Raw genomic sequence first — 23,915 nt, 5'->3', positions numbered from 1 at the left:
TTGTTTGTCTGTATGATATATTAGACATGACAGATAGGATTGTGACTTACTGCTGTGTTTTTTCTTGTTTTCACACGTAAATGGACTGAAGCAATTATTCTTAAAGATAAGAATAAAATGGTACATCAGGCTCCATTGAGTTTTGAAGTTAATATGTTTTCTATTAACCTTATTTTACATGCACATCCATTAGATTTAATAAGCAATGGTCATTCTGCCAAGTAGTAGTAACATATATCAAACTAGGGTCTTAGGGAGTTCTCTTTTCTGGAACTCTTATGCCCGGGCCACAAGTGTGTCGTGGAAAATCTTGCAACATTTTTGTGTCCATATTATCAGGTTAGAATGGACACACTGCCTGAGTGAGCCACCCTGCTCTTCTAGAGTGTCCGAGTCTCACCCAGTTTCTCTGTGCTGCACTGCTCATAGGGAGTAAAAATCTTTCCCCACAGTATCATTGTCTGCCTAATATGTCATAAATATTTGCAACACTTCTTGTACCCATATTAAAGTAAAAGCACTCTTGCGTTACAGTTGTTTCAATCCATCCGTGTGATTTAACAAGGTTTTTATTGTTATAGTAAGACCGGAAGAAGATGACGTATGCAGTGAAACATCGATAGACTTTACTCACAGACACACACGCAGAGACACACACACTTACACAGTGACACACAGACACCGACTCAGCTGATGTCTCTGACCCGTTATAGTTTAAATGTCAATATCAACACTGATCACCACAAAATGGTCGATACTTTTAATAATTGAATTCAATAGATTCAGCTCGCCCTGACTCCGCTCACTCTCTTCCTCAGTCTGTCATGCTGATGTGCAGGCACACACCGACACTCACACACTCACACACAGCGTCATCCGACATCTGTAGACTCAAACTGGGTAAAACCTCAACTTCGTGATAGAATTGTCCATCACCCCAACGCTAATGTGATCAATACAACCCTGTGAGACATGGCAGAGCAGAGATGCAGCCATCACACCCAGGCGTTAGTCTCGGGAACCATTTACAAGCAATTCAATGATTCGTGCACACCATTGTTTGCATGCATTTCCACATTTGTCTAAAGACCAGTGCATATTAGGCAAATTAGCCTGATGATGTATGAATAATCGACGGCTGCAGCTACCAGCTACCAATGTTGGTGATGCAGAAGACTATTCGCAAATGATGGTGCGAAATTGAGCAACTCTACAACTTGTGCCATTGTGGATTGAAAAAGAGACAAACATAAGCAACAAAAACCGATAAAAACACCCCAGAAAACAGATTTTAGGAACTATTGAATCTTCAGTGCTGCAAGCCCCATCCCCAATTGTTCCTGTATTTTCATGAAGTAGTGCCCCTGAGTAGGGACTTAGGGGTAAAAGCTTTTTCCTGAAATTTTATTAAGACCGTGGTCTTAGTTCCTGAGGAAAATTCCAGTAGGAAAGTTCCTCTGTGGCCGTGCTCTGTGAGACTGTAACTTCTCACAGCGCTAACAGCTGAATCTTGCTAATGCTAATATGCTCATGGTGACTGCTGATATGCTGGGATATGGCAGTCGCTGCCCGACTCCTAGCATGAGCGGATATAGAGATTCTGATTGGTCTTAATTCAGTTGTGTTAATAAAGACACCATAGGTTCACACACTGGTTGTAGATCTGTATTTTTTGGATTGTCATAAATAAATAAAGTGCAAGCTATGTTAGGCCGATGGCACAGGATGGCCTCAGCCTAACCTGAGCAAATAAACACTAGATGCTGCTCTTATGAAAAATAGTAAAAAACTGTATTTCTATGAGAAACTGCCAAATAGATGAAAAATTTTAGCTTCTGCTGCTCCATGTCAAACAGTATAAATACTCTGAATCCAATTAAAATTCATTTCAAATGAACATGTTTGGAATAAAGGGATTCTTGAGCTCATTTTATAGGGTTGTGGGGTATTTCAGACAAAAGATTGAGAACCACTGAGCCTTACTATCTGAAATGTGGCTCACGGCATTGAAAGCACCTAATCAATCTGCCACTTAATCTCTAGACAAAAAAAAGTTCAGGCTGTTTGTATTTCATTACAGCAGCTCGAGGGTTTGACTCTTTTCATTTGGTGTTTCCAAATCAGAGAAAATGCATTAAATGTGAGGGTGGGATTGTGCTGCAAAGGTTTATTAAGTATATGTGGATCCGTCACCCACACAGACATGGTCTTAACCTTAAGTGTGACATTGCCATATTTTTACTTTAAAGTTAAGTTGTCATATAATATCCTGGAAATTTGTGTATCCTGTTTTTTGTAACGTTACGATTTGAAATTGATGGCCTGCAATCTTTTTTACTCTCTCACACAAAGATACACAGTTTAACAATGTCAAGCAAAACCAATTAACCCAAAGTCGACCAGCAGACTGGCATACACAAATGACACAGTGAGAAAAGAGGATTAAAATGTTCATTGTGTACATAATTGCTCTGCTTGGCAAAATGTCAATGCTCTTCTCAATTCCAACAGACAAAATCTGGAATTGCTTTGCTGTACAATGAGGAGACCAACAATACCTATGATGTCTGCCTGAAACTGACCAAAGAGGTATTAACCATACAGAAGCTGGATGTGGTTTGCACAAGTGGACGTGAATCCCAATTAAACGTAAGTGCGCCCGAGGGCTCGAGACTTTCCATTGTAATTAATGCTATGTTACTAGAGAATAGTAGAGAATAGTTTTCAGTGTTCACAATATCCTCTTGCCAATAAGAAACTCCCACTTTCTAAAGCACAGAACTGTTGTACTGCGAAGACAAGCGACCGGCGGTCTGGGTTTAAGCATCAAAGTAAGCAGATACGTTTGATTATGCAGAAGCTGAAGTTGAAACGAAGAGACCCCCGCTCATCTTTTTCTTCCTGCTTTTCAGGGAGGTGCAGAGCACAACGTTCCCGTGGTCATTTCAAAGATTTTCAAAGATCAAGTTGGTAAGAAAGTGCTTATCTCACTACTTTGATGTGGACTTGAAAAGGTTTCCAATGCAGTGTTGAATGTCGTCAAGCACATTGAAACTGTCAATGAAAGAGTGGACAATGGATATTCTACAGGTGACACAAAGAAATTAATTGTGAACTTTTGAGCATCAAACAATTTTTAGTATCAGTTGAAGACACAATCAAAGAGAAATGTTTTTAAATAAATTAGTTATGATGTAAAGGAAGAGGTATCTGAAGAAATAGACTTTGGCTCTTGTACCTTTGTGAGAGTATAAACAGTATATCATAGAGTGGCACTCAGGAGAGTGCATGCCTGCACCAAGCACCCAAACCACATTTACATTCAGGAGATCTAACTTTTATTTGGATCTGCACTAAATTGTACAAACCCATAAATATTCGTCACCAAAACATCAGATTTTTTAAATCAAGATTCTTGAATTATTCTCTGATTATTCTCTCAGCATTCAATGGTAAAAACTCCCTATCTTACAATGTTAAAGAAAGTGGAAAAAATTACTCAAGCTGTAATCAATTTTCTTCCCTGACCCATACATCATCCTTCCACCAAGTTTCATTCTAATCCATCCAATAGTTTTGTAAGTAATCTTGCTCACACAAAAAATTCATGGAAACCAATGTGCAAACAGACAGGGGTGAAAACCTAACCTCAATGGCTGAGGTAATGTCTGTGAGTTCAGTGTTTGGCTGCAGTCAGAATGTGTTTAGCCTCGCTCAGCAAGACTAGAATCAGGATGCCACCGGGGTGTCTCACACACAGACAGAGACGAACAGGTTGCTTTCCAGCATCTTTTTATTCATAACACCGAGCAAACATTAGTTCAAAATTCAACCTAAACGTGCGAGCAATTTCTGCTGGCGTCTCAGCTTTGCATCTCAGCTCAGCTAGGTGTCTCTCAGTGTCTCCGTGTCTTTCTTTAATGTGCATCTCCGTGTCTCGCGTGTGCATATCCCTTTTGTACCAGAGGATCAATCAGCTAACAGCCCTCAGCTCCCCAGATTAATCCTGTGGTACAGCAGGGGGGGGGGTAGACTCGGAGTCACCTTCCTGCCCACACACACTTACCCTAACACATCCAAAGTGTAACAATAAACCATGAAACCTAATACAGTCAAATTCAATTGTTTTAGTAATGCATGAATGATGGTGTAAGTATGGTAATTAGTGTAATTTGTTACTCAACTAAGCCAGAAAAGAGTCCCCAGCTAGCAAGAGTCCTGGAGGCCAACAGTAAGACATTGAATGTAGCTTAGTTGAGAACTCATCGGGACGCTCTATGTAGTGGTCCCTTTTTCTGGAAATAGAACAGTAAGTGTAATTTAAGCAATTTGCTTGAAAAAAAGAAAAAAGTTCCCTGACTCCAAGCGCTTTACAAGACCGCTGCATTAATGGCAGCTTGTTCACTTCCACCTACAACCTTCAGGTTTTTGTATAATGACAATTTCCATAGAGTTAGTGAGCATGTCAGCGTCACTGTCTTCTGGAAGTATTGCTATGAAATCTTTTCAGTACATACTTTACTTCACATTCCAGAATTAAAGTTTACACATTACTGGTTATGTATAGGTTATAGTAACAAGAGACATTAGCTGTAGGCCACGTAGACTGCGGAGGCCTAGCGAAATTAGCCACTTGGTTTTTTTAACATGTTAACCGTCAAGTAGCCTGCTAGCGCCATTACCTCTTTGAAAAACGGAAGTATAATTAATTAAAGGATAATTCAGGCAGGGAACGATTCACCTGTTGGAGCCTTTGTTCCTCAGGGAGGAAATTAAATTAAAATTTGCTGGTCACATTTGAAGTAGTCCCTTAAGATGGGACAGTCTAGTAGTACCGCATTGGTCTTCAAATGCAACCTATGAAAGATGCAGACCCTGAAGGAGGTACATCTCTTTTGTATGTTAGTTGGCGTTGCAAATGCTAGGCTATGTAATATCTTTTTTAATTTGTATTTAATTTTCACGTCCCCCAAACAGACAACAAAAGTCTTGATGCCAAGCTCACCTGAACATGTCCTGACTGCACCTGGACTCTTTTTTTACACTTATTGGTAGTGAAATTTTTTTAATATGCTCTTTTGATCTGGCTAACTACTGCAGAATGAGAAATTTCAAAGAAAAGGAAAATAAGGTTGTGTTATTGTATTATGTATTGTGTATTTCCACTAAGTCAGTTGGTCATGATCAGCGAGTCAGCTTCCAAAGGACTACGTATGTTAAGAGAAACACCATGCAGACGAAACAGTTGGCAATTAAATGTAAGAAGTGATGACCTCTCAGAATGTCCTTATATCCCAGTTGACGCTGAGAGCTGTTTTCTCCTCTCCTTATTAATTTCAAATTGAATGCTTTCCTGTGTTCTTTCTCTGAGTTGCAGGATGTTAACTGAGATTAGTCGGACAGAGTCAGTGATTGCTATTCTCACCACATTACCATCTATGAAATGAGCAATTATTTTCTAATGTTTTCATTAACCTCTGACACTTGACCATTGACGCCTGCAGCCGATCAGTCGGGGAAGCTGTTCGTCGGGGATGCTGTGTTACAGGTTGGTACATTAGTTCATGACTTATTTGCTGCAGGGTTGATTTGGATCACAGGCAAGAGTGTTGACTTCTTGCATCTTAATTTCGACTCCGTTTTATGTCATTGAAGGATATGAATTGCCTTTTAATATATTATTTTATCTGCGTGATTTGAATCCAATAAACCTGTAAATGTCACAATGAACTGAAAGTGTTCATATATACTAAATCATGACACAAGATTTCAATTAAATGAGACAATCATCTTATTCGTCAAAAAAGCATCACCAATAAATAAGAAGCTTTTTTTCTTTATATTCATAAAAAAAACCAGATGTTACTAGTATTTGCCAGATATTAATTTGATCTTTGAAAAATTGAATTTAAGTCCACCTGGCAGGTTTATTGGCTCTGCTGTTTATCTGGAATATCAAGCAGTCTCATTGGACTGCCAAGCATTATTAATATTAAGAATCACACTGGAAATTCTTATGAATTACATTATGATATGATTTGCATTTGGTCTCACAATTGGCTCGCCATTGTTTCATATTTCATATTTATTTGAAATGTTATTCGAATTGTCAAGCTGCAGAATATTGCATCTATTTCCATACGTTAGGGAAGACAGACAGCAGATCCAGGGGAGGGCTCATCCATTCATTTGAATAAACTTTTGAAGTTTTTAATCAGTTGTAAAATGAGTAAGAAGTATTTTTGGACTCAAACTCAATGCCCTGGTTGTTTGTGATAACAACATAATAAAATCATTAACAATAGCTTTATTTTACTGAATGCCAAATAAACAACTTTAAATATTTTAAAAGGGAATATAAGGATGAATTTTGAGACATGGGCCCCAGGACAGATGTAACAGGAGTAAAAGAGTCTAGATACACATACTCTGTGATCATCATGAATCTCCATGTGGCTGTTTTTGCATCTCAGTGTTTTTTCTTCTTCTTCTATTATACCCCGTTCAAGACATGGTATTAACGTCTGTCCTGACTGATCCGTTCACAAGTAGTCTGTGCTCAGTACAGGTCTGAGGTGTTTCCTGAGATCCTATCTTCACAAACCAAACTCAGAACTGGTCTGGGTCACTAATCCACATTCTTTTTGCTGTGGTAATGAAAATGTGTCCTGGGCCAGATTATGAAGGACCACCTACCCAGGGGTGATGTCCTCTGACCCGCTACAGTTTCAAAATTAATTCACTCTACTCTGTGTCCATACCTTGATACATTTTTTGCCTCCGCCACAATACCATCGCCATCATCACTGCATAGTGATTAATACTTTCTTAAATTGGTCAAATCTTTTTCACTGCAGAACACTGAGATACATTCAGACCCTCCTGATTCCTCTCTCTCTACCGCTCGATTTTGACAACATACAAACACAATGACATTATACACATCTGTTTACTCATAATTTGCTATTTGCATATAGAACGGGCAAGGGAGTAGTAGGGATTCCCTTCCCTGTTCAGGACATATTTTAAAGTTAGGTTTTAACAGATGACTTAACGCTGACCACTTCTCCAAATACCAGGTCTGAACTAAGCCTTAGAGGCATGGTTTTGCACCTGTTTTTGCAAACATTTAGTAATGTCGATGTGTCTCTTTGTGGCCATGACCTCTTTTTAAACCTTTTTCATCTCTTTGTGTTCGTTTCTGTCTCTTCTTGGTCGTTTTGTGACTGCTGTTGTTTTGCATCTCTTTATGGCAGTGCTGAATTTCCTTGTGTCTGCTTTTCCTTTGCTTTTGGGTGTTTTGCATCTCGCTTAGGTTGTTTATTAAGGTTAACAGAGGGTCATCCCAATTCATCCATGATACTATCAAGCCAATTTATGACCCTCTGACTCTGATAAAGGGCACCAGGGGTTCCCGGTCATACCCCAGAAGGGCTACTCTTGCAATAGAGCTGCAAAATTACACACTTTCTCCACTACAAAAGTACTTACCTGCGTTTCCTCTCTCTCTGCTTTCTTTAGGTCAATGGCATAAATGTAGAACACTGCACCCATGAGGAAGTTGTGAGTATATTTGTAATAATAGGCAATACCCTGCTCCATCCTTCAGCTTGGTTCACCACCCAATCCCTGAATTTATCGACTCTGAGGTGTACCTCAACAATATGAGTTGTCATCTTGACATGAGGCTGTTTTTCTCTTGGTTCACACTGTGACAATTTGAAAAGATTGAAAAAGAGCTGATCACTATCAAACACTGCACAAGAATCGAGAGTGATCATATTCAGCTGAATTGTTGAAACATGGACTTATTTTTTGCGGCTCAGTTTTTCTCGAATTTAGCTTCCTCGCCTTGTGAAATGTTTCCCTTTTGTTTTCTGTAGCCCCACACACAAACAAACACACACACGTACACAGACACACACACACACTCCCTTCCCATGTTTGTCATCTCTGTCTCCTCATGCAGACCCAAACAGCTGTTCACTGTATTCTCTTTCAGAGTGTCAAAACACATAATGAGCAGTTTTTCTTCAGAACACAATCCAGAGCTTTTAATGGCAGGCTGTCACACTCTCAGCTCTTACAGATGCTCAGGCTCAAGTCACAACAGCTAACACACATTGTCGAAGACCATGTGCAGATGTGCTGTGATTAGGGAGTGTAGAAATGACCGAAAGTTGTTTCATTCAATTCCCCATTTTATTTTCTCTCTGTCTTCATGGATGCTTGGAAGACACATTTAGTATGTCTTCCTTTAAACCCAGCTGTACTTGAACACCTCTTTGAGACTAACAGGACATATTTATACATATCAGATAATCAGAGTTTAATTAATTTTTGTGTTGTCGGCTGTCACTTTGCTGCCACCCTCGCATGAGAGTGACGCCTGCCTTCAGCGTCCAACTTTGATGATATAAGTGAAGCCCCCTTCAGCCAGGCTTCAACTCCAGATTACATATTCTTCACTCATCTCCTGTTACATTTTGTTTTGAGGCGACCAACTTGACATCAGTGTGGCTTGTTTCATTTCTGAGATTATATTTTATCTCAGTGCATCACTCACAGTCTCTCTCTCCTGCTGTCAGGTTCACCTCCTGCGTACTGCAGGAGATGAGGTCACCATCACTGTTCGCTATCTGCGAGAAGTGCCATCATTTCTAAAGCTGCCTCTCGGTAAGAGTTTGGTTGTTTTGATGCGATGTTTACATTTAAATTGTTATAAATAAAGCAATAAACTCTTTTTGAGAATATACCTGATGATTAACCTTTGCTAGGAGATTCCGATGTAGGCTCCTAAGCTGTTATGTAGATGAGTGTTTATTTCAATAAATTGAGATGCTCAGTAGCCTTACATGAGCAGGAATGTCAGAGCTGCAGCCTCCTGCTCCTACTTAGCTCAGCGGCTTAAAGAAAATCTAAACAGAGACTGAAATTCTTCATGTGGAGCCGATAAAAGGTGAGAAATTATTATATGCAGGGGAGGGAGGTGAGAAATTGAAGAGGTTGGAAAGAAAAAAAATAGAAATACGTGGACAATTTGGCAATTTGATGGTATTAAAGTAAGTAGGATGCCTTTACTTGTTACTGCAGTGGAAGAATACGTAGTTCTTTCGCTGAAATAGCTTCAGACTTCATGTGTGCAATCTTGAGTTTATAATTTTTTAATTTGTAGCTATTCAATTACATAATACAAATTTTCACAACAAAAAAACTTTACTTCATTGTTTGGGTAGTGATTGTAATGTCTTATAGATATACATTCATCATCTTTGTAGCTTTTAGTTGAAACTGGGGACATTCTGTTACTGAATGATTTGGGTTGTCTTGTTTGGACAAAACAAGTCATTAGCCTCGGTTGATAAGCAAATCCTCCTCAAAGTGAGAGCTGAGAGAGAATTCGCCCTCACATCTTGTTGGAAAATTAAAAGGAAAGCATCAGTGTTTGAGCTTTGCTGTAGGGTCTTTTGGCCGGTGAATCATGTTTCGTTGACTGAGGGAGAAAAGGTTCAAGTCATATTCACTCTAAGACATTTTTTAAACTGTGTACACTGGCACAAATGACGAGCAGTAGAGGCCAGGAGCAGTATGCCACACTTATCAGAGTGTGACCGAATCAGAAAGCAGGTCCCCTTGACGCCAAGCCAGTATCATATCAAAGAGGAACATTTGTCTCCTTTGGATGCTGCGCACCATTCACACATACATCAACACTGCTCGGCTTGAAGGCAGAGCAGCAGAATACAGTCAATAATAACCCCGAAGACTATCAGCTGAACCACAGTGTTTGAGGTGTAGGTGAAATTATTGATTTACTGTCTTTGTTTCTGCAAGAATAGCATAACAGATCCAAAGTGAAGCAGGAATAAATATTTTAACAGTTATTCTTCCGTAGGCTTTTTGTTAAGAACATGAATCATTCTCCTTTCTTTCTCAGGTTCTCCTGGGCCGTCCACGGATCACAGCAGAGTATCTTCTCCCCTCTTTGACAGCGGTTTACATTTAAATGGAAACGGAAACAACACAGTAAGAAAGACCGTATTGATGTTTCATATTTGATGTTGATTGCATTGTGTTTGGTACCTTGAGTTTTTTGTTTTTAAAAGGAACTGGCCTCCATATTGAATTTCAGCAAGCTAAGCTCCGCTTAAACAATCAGGAGTGATGTTCATCGGCATATGGTCACAACATGTGCGTTGCCTGGCTTGAGCTTTTGTGAGTGAGTAGCAGTGTATTGTTGTTGTTGTGAACACGTCTGAGCAGAGAACCTCTTGCTGCGTTTAAATGTGAAAAAAAAACTCCAGGCATAGTCTTGACCCAATTGTTTGCATGTTCTCTGACACTCGTGTGTGAAAAAGGCTCTTGACCAGTTATTATATCATATTATTTAGCTGTTTGACATCATTAGATAATTTATGCTGAAGCTGCTGTGAATGCAGCAGGTTGAGCTGAAATAAAATACCTTATAAAGATTTTTATATACAGGGACATTAGTGAGCTTGTTTCTCTGATTCGTGGGGAAATACTGGATCATTAAAGCCTTTAAAATAACAACATTTCTCCTATAGAAGCAACCAATTTTCTAAACTACTAGTTTTCTCCCAAACTAGATGTTTTACCAGCTTGTTATATTATCTAGTGTTTAAAATCTTTATTTTCAATGAACTAAAGCTGTCCATTTTATGTAATGGAGTAGAAAATACAATAATTCACTCTGAAATGTATTAGAGTGGAAGTATGGAGTACTAATTACAAGTGAAATAAAAAATAAATATTGGATAATGACAGTGTTGTTGACATTGTGTCATATAAACTGTCCAGCCTGCAGAAGGAGTTATTATATCTTGGGGTGCATATGTTCTTCTATTAAGTGGGGAACAAAATAGGCTTTTTTTGTGTGTATGAATAAGTCTATGAATTCAAAAACAAGCAACTCGGGCCAAAATATTGAAATTGAAATATTTTGGATAGGCGTGCCCAACACTTAGCGACGAAAGGTGAAAGTTTAATGTTCAGCTTTCAAAGTGCAATGCTGGTTATTGATAAAATGTTAAAGAGAAATTCATGGGACATGAAATACACAACCAGAACACAGAACACAACCGGTTAGAAAGCTGGCTGATGTGTTTCACATTAATTAACATGATTTGATTGGCTGGTGCCTCTATTCCCGTACACAGCGTGAGCAATGCAACTTAACAGAAGCACAATTAAGTTCAGCAACGCATGAGGTTGTTCAGGAATTTTTGACCATCCTCCCACATGGGTTAGGGTTATATGCCACCATGTATTATGTATATAATGTTTATTGTATATTACACATTACATCTGTACAGGAGAATAGGGCCTTTCTAAATCCACAGATACTCTCTTCTCTCTCTAAGCAGTAGCCAAGGTCAGGTTAAAGATAAAGGACCAACCAACAGTACATTGTAGTGTCTACGTGCCAGACAGAGAGACACCAACTTCAACTCTCACCAACTTCAACTCTTTTGCGTATTTCACCAGTGGCAAGACGTAAGGACACAATGTGATTTAGGAATGAATACTTTAGGCTTAACTCACCAATAGGATGTGAACACCTACATGTAACATAGAGAGTGAAAGCAATTCTAGCCATTCATGGATGTGCTGTTAGAATGGGTGACGCAAGTAGAGGAAGATATATGAAGATGCTGAGGGAGAAATCCTAAGACTTGGGGCTGACAACTACTCATTTTACTCTGTCAGCGTTTGTATATTGTTCCACCTTTTGGTCTCCTTGATGCATCACGTTCGAGTGGTTTTGTTCCATTAACAGTCAATTATGTTTAGTCCGTTAGCTTGATAACTGGTTTGTTGTTTTAGCAGGAGTTGGAGGAGGATTTGAATCAGATCATCTGGTTTGGCTCAGCTTGGTGCAGCAGCTGGAAGTGGACGGAGTCTCGATCTGCATCTGCCACCTACTCCACAGTTTCATATTTTACATGTTGTGTTGCTACTTCACTAGCTCCCCTCTGGTAATTCCTACATCCTGGGAATACCTGGGGTTTTGTGGAGCATCGCACAGTGTGTGCTCTGTAGCTTCAAAGTGAGGACAGTGTGTGGGGCTGATGATGGGGTGGCTGTGGCTAACCAGAAGGTCGGCGGTTCGATCCCTGGGCCAGATACTGAACCCCAAAATTGCCCATTCTCATAGAGAACGTGCTGATCAAAGGGACCTCGATTCTACTGTATGAATGTGTAAGATGATGAATGGGTGAATGGAAAAAAATGTGCTTTAAAGCGCTTTGAGTGAACATCAAGACTAGAAGAGTGCTATATAAATAAAGACCATTTACATGACAGCTTTTAATTAGACCACATTTTTTTATTTTCTATTTCTAAATTTGAAAACAGAATATAAACAGAATTATTATGCACATTGAGACATCAGAGGTGTTGTGAGTGAAATAGTTATTAATGTTTAGTAATTACTAAAATAGTAAAGCTTTTTATGGAAAACATGTAATTTGTATGTACTTTTTTCTTTACATTTTAAATAGTTTAAATAGTTTGCTGCTAAAGGGGCCTTTCAATACAGAAAACATGACCCATTCTTCTTGTTCTTAGTTGGATATTATTTCGATTTTTAACATTGAAATTCATGCAGTATTTACATTGAACCCTTCTGAATAAGTGATCAAATTCCACTTAGTAGTAGTAGAGTGTCGTAGGAACACAAATGCTACCAATCAAAATCTATTCAGACTCTGTGTTTTTCATTGCGGTTAGCTCAGCGGGACTAATCACTAGTCAGGCAGCAGCACTATCAGCAGCAGCCTGAGCCTCCGTCTCTCTATGTGGACTGTGGCTCATACAAATCTGCTTTGACTTTGACATGTTAATAAATGTGCAGTAATCCATAACGTCCTCTATGCATATATGCTGGGACTGTGTTTGTCTGTCAAAAATATGGCTCCGAACCCTGATAGCTCACTGCTGCGAGACAGCTCCCCCGGCTGAATGAGGAGAATTAAACTTATCTCAAACAAACTCTCCCTGTGGTTCTTCCACCCTTCACTGATTGTAAATACATTTGGTCAGAGGGCAATGGAAGTAAACTATTATGTTAGCTACAGTGGTGCAGAGAGTATTGGCAAGTATGAGCCCCTTTGTCGATGACCTCTATGACTGACACCGAAACAAGTCAATGCAAAAATAATCATTACTTTGTTGAGGCACTCCTTTTGGGTAATGTCTAAGTTGAGTGGGACATGGTGCTTTTCATTGATTTTAACCATCTCACCCTCGTTTGATTAAATGATTATCCTCTAAGATGCAGTAGATGGCACAGCTTTGATCATACAATGAAGACAAACGAAAAAATGTGTTAAATGCTACATTGAATATTGAATTTTGAAAAATGATATGGCGTGCACAGCCGCAGGATCTTGTGGGATCTCTGGACACTGTAGCAGTCCCAAAAATACCTGAATAAATGATCAGAGCTATTCTTATGGTTATTAGTTATCCCACAAAACTGAATATGATTCAGTTAGGTCATCAACATAACAAATTCAGCACTGGCTCCCAAAACAAAGTACATATCCTTCACAGGTTAAGCTCACAATGACCAACTGGATATCTGTGATTGCGAAATTACAGCTGTGTCACTAATGCTGCAGTAATATCAAGCAAATTTGACTTGATTTTAAATGTTACCTACTGAGCATAATGAGGAGCAATAATCATATCCCCAAAGCCAGAATTTCCCCATTTTATTAGTGAGGATTCAGAACTTGCATATTAATATGGCAATCTATAATGAAAAGAGGAGCCGTAAAGACTGAATCTATGGCTCATCATCTCATGAATTATTCAGAGAATGCATGAAGGACAGCAGGTGGCCCACTTTAACCTTTCATATATAATCTAGATTTAAAGGGTTATCATTTGAATCTCTAGCAGGAGCAGAAGACACTTCCCTTCTCTGTATGTGCACATGCTTTATCTAAGAACAGAAAACAGACCTTGACAGATGCCTACCTAGGCAGAAAAAAATGACTCAGTGAGACATAACAGGTCAGCTCGCTCTAGCACAGATTACATTTAATTCTGTCATTGCAAATGACAAGGCTGACAAACACCATTAGCCAGGCAGTTTCCTGACCTCAGAAATAACTTTTCAAGGAGTGAAAAGCACAAATGCCAAGAACTGGTCTCACTCTAGTTTTTACTCAGCTCAAGTGAGATTCCCTTTACACAAATAGGCACTATTATGTGGGTTGTTGCATTTGTTCTTAGAGTATCTAGACGTGTTAATGTTTTTTTTTCCAGTGTAGAATGATTGTGCATTCACTTTAATGCTCATAGTATAATGATAAGAATCCTCCAGATAGAGATTTGCAGAAAAAATGGATTGTTCCAACAAACTCAATGATACTTATCATTCACCTGTGCTGCTCTAATTGCCATTGTTTACATCAGTGCTGATTAACTTCACTGTGCAATACCTGCCCACCGATAGCTAGATAGTTAGCGGTTAGCTAGCCAAAACGGTAGAACCAATGAACCAGACATAATTCTGATACCTAAACAACTTGTGTGAACGTTGGACTTTGACGTGTCCTTTACCTAGAATCCTTCGCCCACACGAATGATAGTGTTGCTTTGTCTGCTGAATGTGTGAATCAACTGTTTCGTAAAATCGGCATTATAAGAAGATATACAAGCATTTATGCTAATGCTGTGTTTTTAGCTCTTTTGGTTGATCCCAAGTCAGCTCATAGTTTGTTTCTAAACTTACCATTGTTCGTTAATGGTCAACCATCCCACGTGCAGAGAAATGCTAGACTGTGAAAAACAGCAATTTCTCCACTGACTCCAGAGCCCAAATCCAGTGTAGCCACAAGGGACCTGGTGGGCTGAGGTGCAATATGCTCCCATTTTCTTGACAGGAAAGACATTGCTTATTTGAGACATATATTGCTCTCAGTACCTGTGCGTTAAATTACTGTGTGCTGCAAGGCCAGCTGAGTTCATGTCAAAATGCGCTCTGGAAAAAGAAGACAAACATGGATTACAACTTCAGGGATGAAGAAAACCCTAACCCTTCATGGAAGTAATTAATACCAATATTACTTTTATGATTGGGTGATGTTGAAAGTTTTATAGCCTGTAATGCAATAATACCCAGAACCCTACCCTGTAATCTATCACATAATTACAGTGTGAGCTGACGTATCTAAATGTTTCCAGTTTAACCTTATAGATGCACTTGAGGGGATGCATAGTACAGTTTGCATGACCCCATGTCAAGTACATCAGTAGGCAATGGGGTCATCCCATTTGCCGGCGGTGGGGAGCTTTAGTATTTCTCCAGACCCTCCTGATGATCGACACACTTGTCTTGTTATGTGGTCATGTCAAGCTGATAAGAATAGTTTCAGTCTCAGAAAAACGAGTAGGATTTTTTCATACTATTTCATCCCTAATTATGAGAGATTGTCAAAGTTGACAAAAGTACATGGTTGAGCAAATATTTTCCCCCCTAACCCATATTAACATTCATCTTTCCTGTAAATGATTAGAATTCAAGGAGCTTGTGTTCAGTTTGCTCTCATTAAAATCATTTTACAGAATTCTTCTTTTCACATCAGGCCTTGCCCATCTACCTCATTAATTTATTTAGATACTTTGAAATAATTATGCTCATCTCGGAAATCCATGAAACAAAAAAAAAAACAACACTGTGGCTTTAGTTCCTGTTTCCCTGCTATTCTGTGGAGGCAGGTGCTTTGTCCGTGTAATCCACTCTTACAGCCTGATAGTTTTCCATTCCCTGTCACCTCGCCCACTCTTGGCAGAGCTCCCCTTGAGAGTTAACTAAAACATTTTGTTCTGGATTGACATAAATGGACCAAAAGATTATAATTTAGTAAGAAAGGTAGTAATTACTGGTGCGCTCTGACAGAGTTAATCAATGATTTGCAACTCAATTTGCAAAGGTAGGCAGTTTTTCCTCTGCTGTTCACTCTTGCCTACCTTCCACCCGAAGGCCATTTTAATACCCTGGTAATATGCTTAGCTGCTTTGCACTACCCTGCCCTCATCCTACCCGAACTGTTCTGTGTGTATAGCATTAACAGGGCTACACCTGATTCTTTGTCTTAATCTTTCCACTGTTTGCTAAAGCTAAATTTTCAGTTATTTTAACCCCAAGCTTGTTACCCATTAGATAATATGTTATGTTTACAGACCTTAAGAATGTTTCGTAGGGTTCGTGTTGGCTTGTTGGGGCCAAAAAACTTTCTTTGTCAGTCTCAAATTAATCACAGTTAAAAAAAAATCCTCCTCTGCACTGTTATCATCTTTTTACAAGTTCTATACCAACCTGGGCACCATAGATGATCCGACCCCACAAAGAGCTATTAAATCTGCAAGGATGCCCTCTTCTCAGGTTCATCCAAAGAAAATCTCTGAGTTTTGCAATCACTGCTTTTGATTTAGCTGTGGTTTCTCCTTTACTGCAAAGACCTAACCTTGATTCTCAAACTCTAAGCGATTATTGATTGATTTTCAAAATCTCCCTTGCTTGTCCAAACACAAGTTCTTGCTGGCAAACCCAGATTCCACTTGTGTACAATCTTCAAAATCATTGAATGGGCTATTCCTAACCTGCTCTCACGTTATACACAGGTTACAATACAATATGTTTTTGGTTACTTTATTGTATTTGTCTTGCCAATTTTTTTCATGATGCAATATTTTCACCCAACATAAAAGCTCATTGGTGATTGGCATTACTGCTTTATTGGAGAGCTGTATGCTGTTTTCCGTAAGCAAAACTAAGCTTAACACAGACATAGCCCCCAGAGAATTATGCCCGGTCCGAACTTTCTCAAGAGGTTACCTTTCACACCGGCACATTGCAGCAGGATATTCTCCATTCAGATATGTTTACAACACATAAATCTGCGGAGGTGTTAGGGGTAATGCAACAGGCAGAGGCAGTTTACAGATAATCCTGCTGAGGAGCTCCTGCTGTGTTCTCACATTGGATACCCAAGACTTTCTGCAGAATTTTTACTGGAAAGTCTAGATACATGAATGTCCAAAGGATCTTAGTGCATGAACTTAAATGGTGGAGTTTGCATGCTTCACCTTGTATCCATATAACATAAGTTAATTGCTCAGTGTAGCAATTAACATCAGTCAGTATTCTGCTATGGCCGCACCTCCACTTTGGTTTGCTTACTCCAAGTTCTTTAGCCATGTTCCATCTGTTCTGGAAGTTTTCTGGATGCTGGGGAAAGGAGAACTCAGGCAGCAGCTGAGACCAGAAGATGGAACAATATACAAATGCTAACAGAGTAACATTAGCAATTGTCACCCCCAAGTCGTCTCCCTCCAGAGATGTCTCCCACAGCATCCCAGTATATCTCCCTCTACTTGCGTCACCCATTCTAACAGCACATCCATGAATGGCTAGAATTCCATTCCCTCTCTCTATGTTACATGTAGGTGCTCGCATCTTATTGGATAGTTAAGCCTTAAGTATGCATAACTAAATCACATTGTGTCTTTACGTCTTGCCACTGGTGAAATACACATAAGAGAGGGTGAGAGTTGAAGTTTTAGCCTCTCTGTTTGGTACATCTGAGTTAGATATGAAAGTCTTAATGTAGACAATACATTTCATTGTGGGTTGGCCTTTATCTTTAACCTGACCTTGGGTACTACTTACAGAAAAGAAGGGAGTATCTGTGGAATAAGACAGGCCCTATTCTCCTAATTGTGTACATATATAATGTAATATACACTAGAAACATAATATATAGTGGTAAAGTAATGTGTGAGGATGGTCAAAAGTTCCTCAACACCATCTTTCCACAACGTTTCGGCCCTGTACACTCTTAATGTATCCTGATGGCGGGGCAGGGGCAGGGACTGAAGCTTCCTGCAGACATTGACTGTCATGATGCAGTCTTGGGAGGCAAGAACGGTGGAGCTTTAATGTCTTGCTTGTGTTGAACCTGCTTTTTCTGACAAAATGAATGTGGTGGTCTGCTGCCATGGTCCAGGCCTCCGCTAATTTCCTGTCTGCATATCTCCAACACCTCGGCCAATTTGGTCCGGACCTGCTTATGGCACCAGACAGTCAAGAATTAAGAAATTATTCTTGATATTTGTTTAACTTTTGAGCCTCTTGTAAAATATGTCACCAGCGTTGCTTTGCTGTTACATGATGAACCAAAAACATGACCCATATAATCCACTTGACCTACTGAAAGACAACTACTACAACACGCTTTTCTCTGACTCACCTCTTACAGCAACAGTTGGCCTAAAAAGCTGCAGCCAGAGTCTCTAGAAGCTCTGAGAAGTTTGATTACATTACACCCTCAAGTGTGCAATACATTAAATGCAGTGGCTTCATCTTACAGTTCATGTCCAGTCTTATTATAGTAGATAGTGTTATCTGTGTACTCCATCACATGATTTATGTTCTCGATGCTGGTTATTTAATTCCTCCTTGATTGTCGGAAAAATCTTACAGCAGTGTAGGAGTCTTTGCTCATCAAGCTTTCCTTCTGTGTAATAAAATCTCTACGCAAATTTGAGAAGCACGCTCTGTGGATATTTTCAAATGTTAGTTGTTGTTTTTTTCTCCGTGCAATTTCCTGTCCAGTTTCAAATTGTTTAACCGACTCTACCTTGATAACTATTCACCTCAATGTTGTCACTTCTTTCTGTTTGTCTCTCTCGTTGTCTCTCTCTCTCTCACTCTCTCTCTCTCTCTCTCTCTCTTTTTCGTCATTTCATCTCTTGTTTGAAGATGGTCTCTGGCACCACCCAAGTCCACACCTTCAAACAGCTGATTTCCACATCAACACATTTTACAGTTTTAAACAGGTTATTAGCTGCTGCGGTTTTGTTGTCAGCTCTGTGCTGCAGTCCACTGTCTAGTCCCAGACTGCAGGCTGCTTAGGCTATTCTCTCAAATCCTCAAAGGAAGAACTGTGGTAGAATTTCACTTTGCAGAAAAAAACATTTGGCGAGGGAAATTAAAGCATGTGAAAATGAATTAAACATTTGCAACACTATTAAAGCAATTTTGCCATTTTAGTTTCTTTGAAAACAGATTCTTCTTTGTAAAGGATGGCCTCCCTTTTAAAAAGGAGTCTGCCGTGAATCTATTTCATTTTTTTTCAGCCATGTGAAGTGCTCAGGCCTTTGTAAAAAAAGAAAACTGATGGTGAATTGCTCAATAGTAACATGAAGTCTCACCTACTGCCATGTGAGTTGCCACCATCGGAATGTACAGCTTTCAAAAACACAACCTGTTCCCATGCAACATTAACACTATTATTGTTATCACTGTTATTGTTATGAGCATCTTTAAGCTGCAATCTGAGACTTTACTGACAGTCATTTTTGATTTAGTGCCCATAAATAACCTAAATGCACTTGTGTATTTGCCTCAGTCAGTCTCATTCTGCTGCAGTTTTCAAAACTCCATTAGAACGAGCTCACAGAGACTCACTGCCGCCAAGCATGAATGTAATCCATCACTTGAAACAGCAAGTATATTTTTCCCAAATATGACTTCATAACTCAACAGCACTTAAAGCTGAGATCGTATCTGAACCAGTTTCATTCTGTCATTAATAAAAGTCAAGAGGCACCCACTGAGGGTCGGTTTTTATCCACTTTAGCTCCATTTTCTGGACCCACTTGTGTGTGTGAAGTGTGGAGGTGCAGCCTCGTCAGATGGATGTATCTGTATGCTGTGAAGTCGGGCTGACTGTACTGCTATCTATTATTGGTAACATCTATTAACTTTTTATGTTTAAACATCTATTCATGTTTTCCTTTGAGACTTTGTCATGTAAAGATGTGACTGCTTATCTGTATTCAGTGAAGTAGCTGTAGTTAGAGAAGGAAGAGCTGCTTCACTGGTGACAGCTAAGACGGAGTCAAATAAACGAGCAAAAACTAATTCTAGTTTCTTCTTTGAAGACAAAGAAGAGCTGTTTGCTTCAGCTTGCTGTGCGGCTTAATTGCTGGTTGTCCTCCCAATTAAATCATGACTTTAACTGATACATTTTCATGATCTAGCAATATATTTTTAATTAATGGCCTAGTACAAAAGTACTGTCTAAAATGCCCTCAAATATTTTGGTCAAATTCGGAGCTGACTGGCATCCAAGCACTTATAGAATATAGTATAGGAGTAACTATTAAAACTCAGTAAAAAAAGTAGTTTAGCTGCTTCGCTGTGTCTGCTCCTTGAAAGACAAATGAAAGACACAGTGGTCTCTGTTGAGAATTTTGAAGCGGACTCTGACCTGTAGGTTTTAGTGCAGAGTAAAATAAGAAGATTCCAAAAACTCGATAAGCTGGTATTGAGTATTTAAAAGTCTTATAGATGGACTGTTTATGTCAGTGGGTAATTGAAGAGTGGGGTGTTGGCATCTTGGTCATAGCTCAGTTATAAAATCCTACTTCTCAGCAGAGCGTCTCTCCTGCTGCGCTACTGGCAGCGTTTTCAGCTGGTGCCAACTGGGCAGAAAACTGTGGTTTCTGCTCTAGCTGTGTATGTTCCAGCGACAGAGATGCAGCTCTCAGCAGGAAGTTAGAATTCGTCAAACACAGAATGGCGGATCTGAGAGGATCAGGGCCTCTTCAGCAATAAGTCGCATTCTCTGATTATGCAATAGCAAATGTTTGTGCCAAATCACTTTGAAAGAGCAACGCCAACGCTCGGCCCTGTGACCAATGGAGTCACATACATTAGTACGTGCATCCGCGGTCACGCACCCAAAAAAACAAGTTCAGCTGTTTGGAATGTTCTAATGTCAGGTCAGAAAAACGCATTTCTTTGTTTACCCGCTAGAAATGCCGGGATCGGCTCTGACGACTTTGAATCCGCACGCATGCTTGACTCACACGCCCTTCAATCACCCAAAGTAAATATTTATAGACACGCACCCTCATGGACATTCCATATTTTTCTGGAACATTTTAAATGGTAACAGGTATTTGCATAATTATTGAGCCACTCTGGTGACATTTGGGGAAAATAATATTGTGCAACTTATTAAGTCGTAGGAACCTGATAAATAACTCATGGACGAAGAGATATGAATTGGCTCTTTACTAACAAGACCTATGGAACTGAAGTGAAGAAGGCTTTTTGATGAGATATGAAACATTTCACGTAATCACTTGATGAGCTTTAGTTTGACACACACTTTCTGCACTGACTCTGAGGACACACTGGTGGAAACGTCAATAAAAACACATGAACCTATTTTCGTGTGCTATGGCGCAGGGATCGTGACTGTGTTCATTTGGTATTTTGGAGACAGGGTGTGCCCGGTGCAAATGGAAACAGGGAGAGGTTAAGATCTATTGCGTGATTCACCATCAAACAAAACAGTGTTGTGTCCTTTTGGTGAGGGCTGATTGGGTGAATCTGAGAGAGACCCTAATTTTTATTCAATCAATCAAATTTAGCACATTAACAAGGCACAATTTGTCTCAGGGGCTTATTGATTAGTAATTGACACAAAGTTGAATTCTGTCTCAACTCAATAATGCGCCTAGCTGCGATGAATGAGCGCCTGCTCTCAGAGCTCCGCTTTTTGCAGTAATGCACAAGATTCTCTTTGTTTGTTGTTCACATTTTAGAGAATGTAATTCATATTTTACTAATCAATGATGTATGATGCCACCGACTCAAACCCATCTGCTATTAATTTTTACAACAATACTTACACAACCTGCAGATCAACCGAATGTCTGCGGGTATAACTGCCATCTGAGCAACACCGAGTTACAGAACGTATTGTGCATGTGAACGGTCCCACAGTGGTCCCACTAAATGATCTTAAGTCGCAGGAAGCTCATCACATTGTTCATGTATTCCACACAGGCTCCATCACCTCCTTCGCCCTCTGCTAATGAACCAAAGTATGAGAAGCGCTGGTTGGACGCCGTCTCCCTGCCCTTGTTGATGGCCAGAGTCTCCAGATACAAAGCTGGCACAGACAAATTAAGGTAAGGGTAATCCAGCATTATATAATTCACCTCTGAGGTTCACAGTTCACTGAGCACAGTTGTTGGCTTAGCAGGCAATTTTAATTTAGGCAGGAGGATGTTAATGCCAATATCTATGCACAGGCATAAACGGCTAAAAAGGTCACCACAGCTGTGAGGCACTGGCTCAGGAGGTGGGACCATGAGAACACTGGTCAGGGTTTCAATGCATTAGATTATCATGCATGTTCCTTTTGTATTGATTTGAACAGTGGTTCACTATACAATCACCATTCTCTGCTTCCAAACTGTGAGACAGAATAAACAGGTATATTGTTGGAATTTGGTAGTGATCAATTTAACATGTAGCATATGCTAACATACAAGACACGATCACATTCATTCATTACACCAAACAGTGACTAGGCCAGGATTATAGTTCATAGTACACACAATAACTGGTTGAGTGTATTGTAGGTCTTACTCACAGTTTAACCTTTATTACTTGAGACGCATGCAGGGGAATTTAGAGAAGCAAACAGCTCTCCAGTTGGCTTCATCAGAAAGGTTGTAGGTTAACAACCATAGTGTACTACTTAGACATAGTAGCAGACTGATTGGCAGTTTAGCATTCACTTACACGCTCTACACAATATCTCAGGGGTAAAAATGCTTCAATTCTGCCCCAACTGCCTCGACTCCGCCAATCAGCAGCGGCTATAGTGACTACCTAAGCAGAGGAGCTTTGAGGCTGACTGGACAGGGTCGCTCCAATATACAAACCCAAACCAAGGTGGTACAATAAACAATCAAAAAGATGAAAGAATCAGAAACCTTCAGAGCACACAGTGGACCCAGGCAGAAAAATAGATTCGCGAGCACATTGTCCGATAAAAAAGAATCAAAAGTATGAGCTGATTTTATATTCATGATACAATGTTGAGCTACATTGTGAAAAGCATACATGGTGCATACGGGATTATTTTTATCAGACACTGTGGATTGATGTTACAAATCTTTTTGTCATTTCTGTTCATTTCATGGCTGATCACAGCTCAGTTGAATTTGTGTGCTGTAAACTAATGACAAACTCTAATTACAGACTTGTGTTCAGGTCTGACAAGAGAAAATTCATCATTTTAATCTCATTAGTTTTGGTTTCACATTGTAATTCATGGAGCACACTAAAGACCTTTGTATGACATATGTAAGTCCTGTTGTCATCATCTACGTAGGCTGTGTCTGTATATACTTGAAATTCCGTTATAATGTTCTCTAACTTTTTGCATAGAAAGAAGTTGTCTTTGTGTTTGAATGACAAGGGTGAATGAACTGGTTAACTTTCACTTTCACTCTAATGTCCTTATTCTATTACTACCAGCAAAATGAACGTCCTCCTCGTTCAAATATTATACTGTCAAAGGTAAAGACTACAAGCAATGCTGCAAACTGTTCTGGTCCGAAAAAACATTCACACCTGAAAAGTCTGAAGGTCTAGGACCAAACCAGGTAGATTTGAAAGCACCCTTGATCTGACTTTTAACACAATGGTTTGGATTTAACAAATACCAAAACTAAAAGAAAAGGTTAGCGTAGTTCGATGTGTTTCAGTGCTTTTGCAAATTGGAAATTTGTAATTTCTTGCACTCGAGATGTTCTTGGAGCAGAAATACTTCATCTTTAGGCATGTACGGCTGCATAATTTAGAAATTGCAGGTACATGATGATAATTAAATAATGGAAAGTCTACTAATTAAAGATGTTTATATACCTGGACACCTTATGTCCAATAACAAGACCCAGGCAGTTGCCAAATATAAGAAAATGCTCTACTCCTCTAGAGAATGAATCCGTAGAGGTCAGTTGCAATACAATAGCTCCAGTTCAACGCTTTGTTTGTTGATTCACAG

At 39.5% G+C, this 23,915-nt stretch overlaps 1 protein-coding gene across 1 annotated transcript in view; it reads left to right on the top strand.

Annotated features, from left to right (window-relative positions):
- The window catches only part of sntg2 (syntrophin, gamma 2), a 73,104-nt gene that overhangs the window by 23,551 nt on the left and 25,638 nt on the right, over positions 1 to 23,915 (top strand). Inside the window, exons 3-10 of the mRNA XM_061082940.1 lie at positions 2,512 to 2,649; positions 2,775 to 2,831; positions 2,913 to 2,970; positions 5,505 to 5,548; positions 7,522 to 7,563; positions 8,589 to 8,676; positions 9,938 to 10,026; positions 21,902 to 22,026. Of these exons, the coding sequence (XP_060938923.1) occupies positions 2,512 to 2,649; positions 2,775 to 2,831; positions 2,913 to 2,970; positions 5,505 to 5,548; positions 7,522 to 7,563; positions 8,589 to 8,676; positions 9,938 to 10,026; positions 21,902 to 22,026 (641 nt within the window). The remainder of the gene's footprint in view (positions 1 to 2,511; positions 2,650 to 2,774; positions 2,832 to 2,912; positions 2,971 to 5,504; positions 5,549 to 7,521; positions 7,564 to 8,588; positions 8,677 to 9,937; positions 10,027 to 21,901; positions 22,027 to 23,915) is intronic.

Source organism: Limanda limanda, chromosome 12, assembly GCF_963576545.1.
Source record: "Limanda limanda chromosome 12, fLimLim1.1, whole genome shotgun sequence".
NCBI lineage: Eukaryota > Metazoa > Chordata > Actinopteri > Pleuronectiformes > Pleuronectidae > Limanda > Limanda limanda.
Note: the sequence above shows the minus strand (reverse complement) of the source record. Positions and strands in the feature narration are given on the sequence as shown.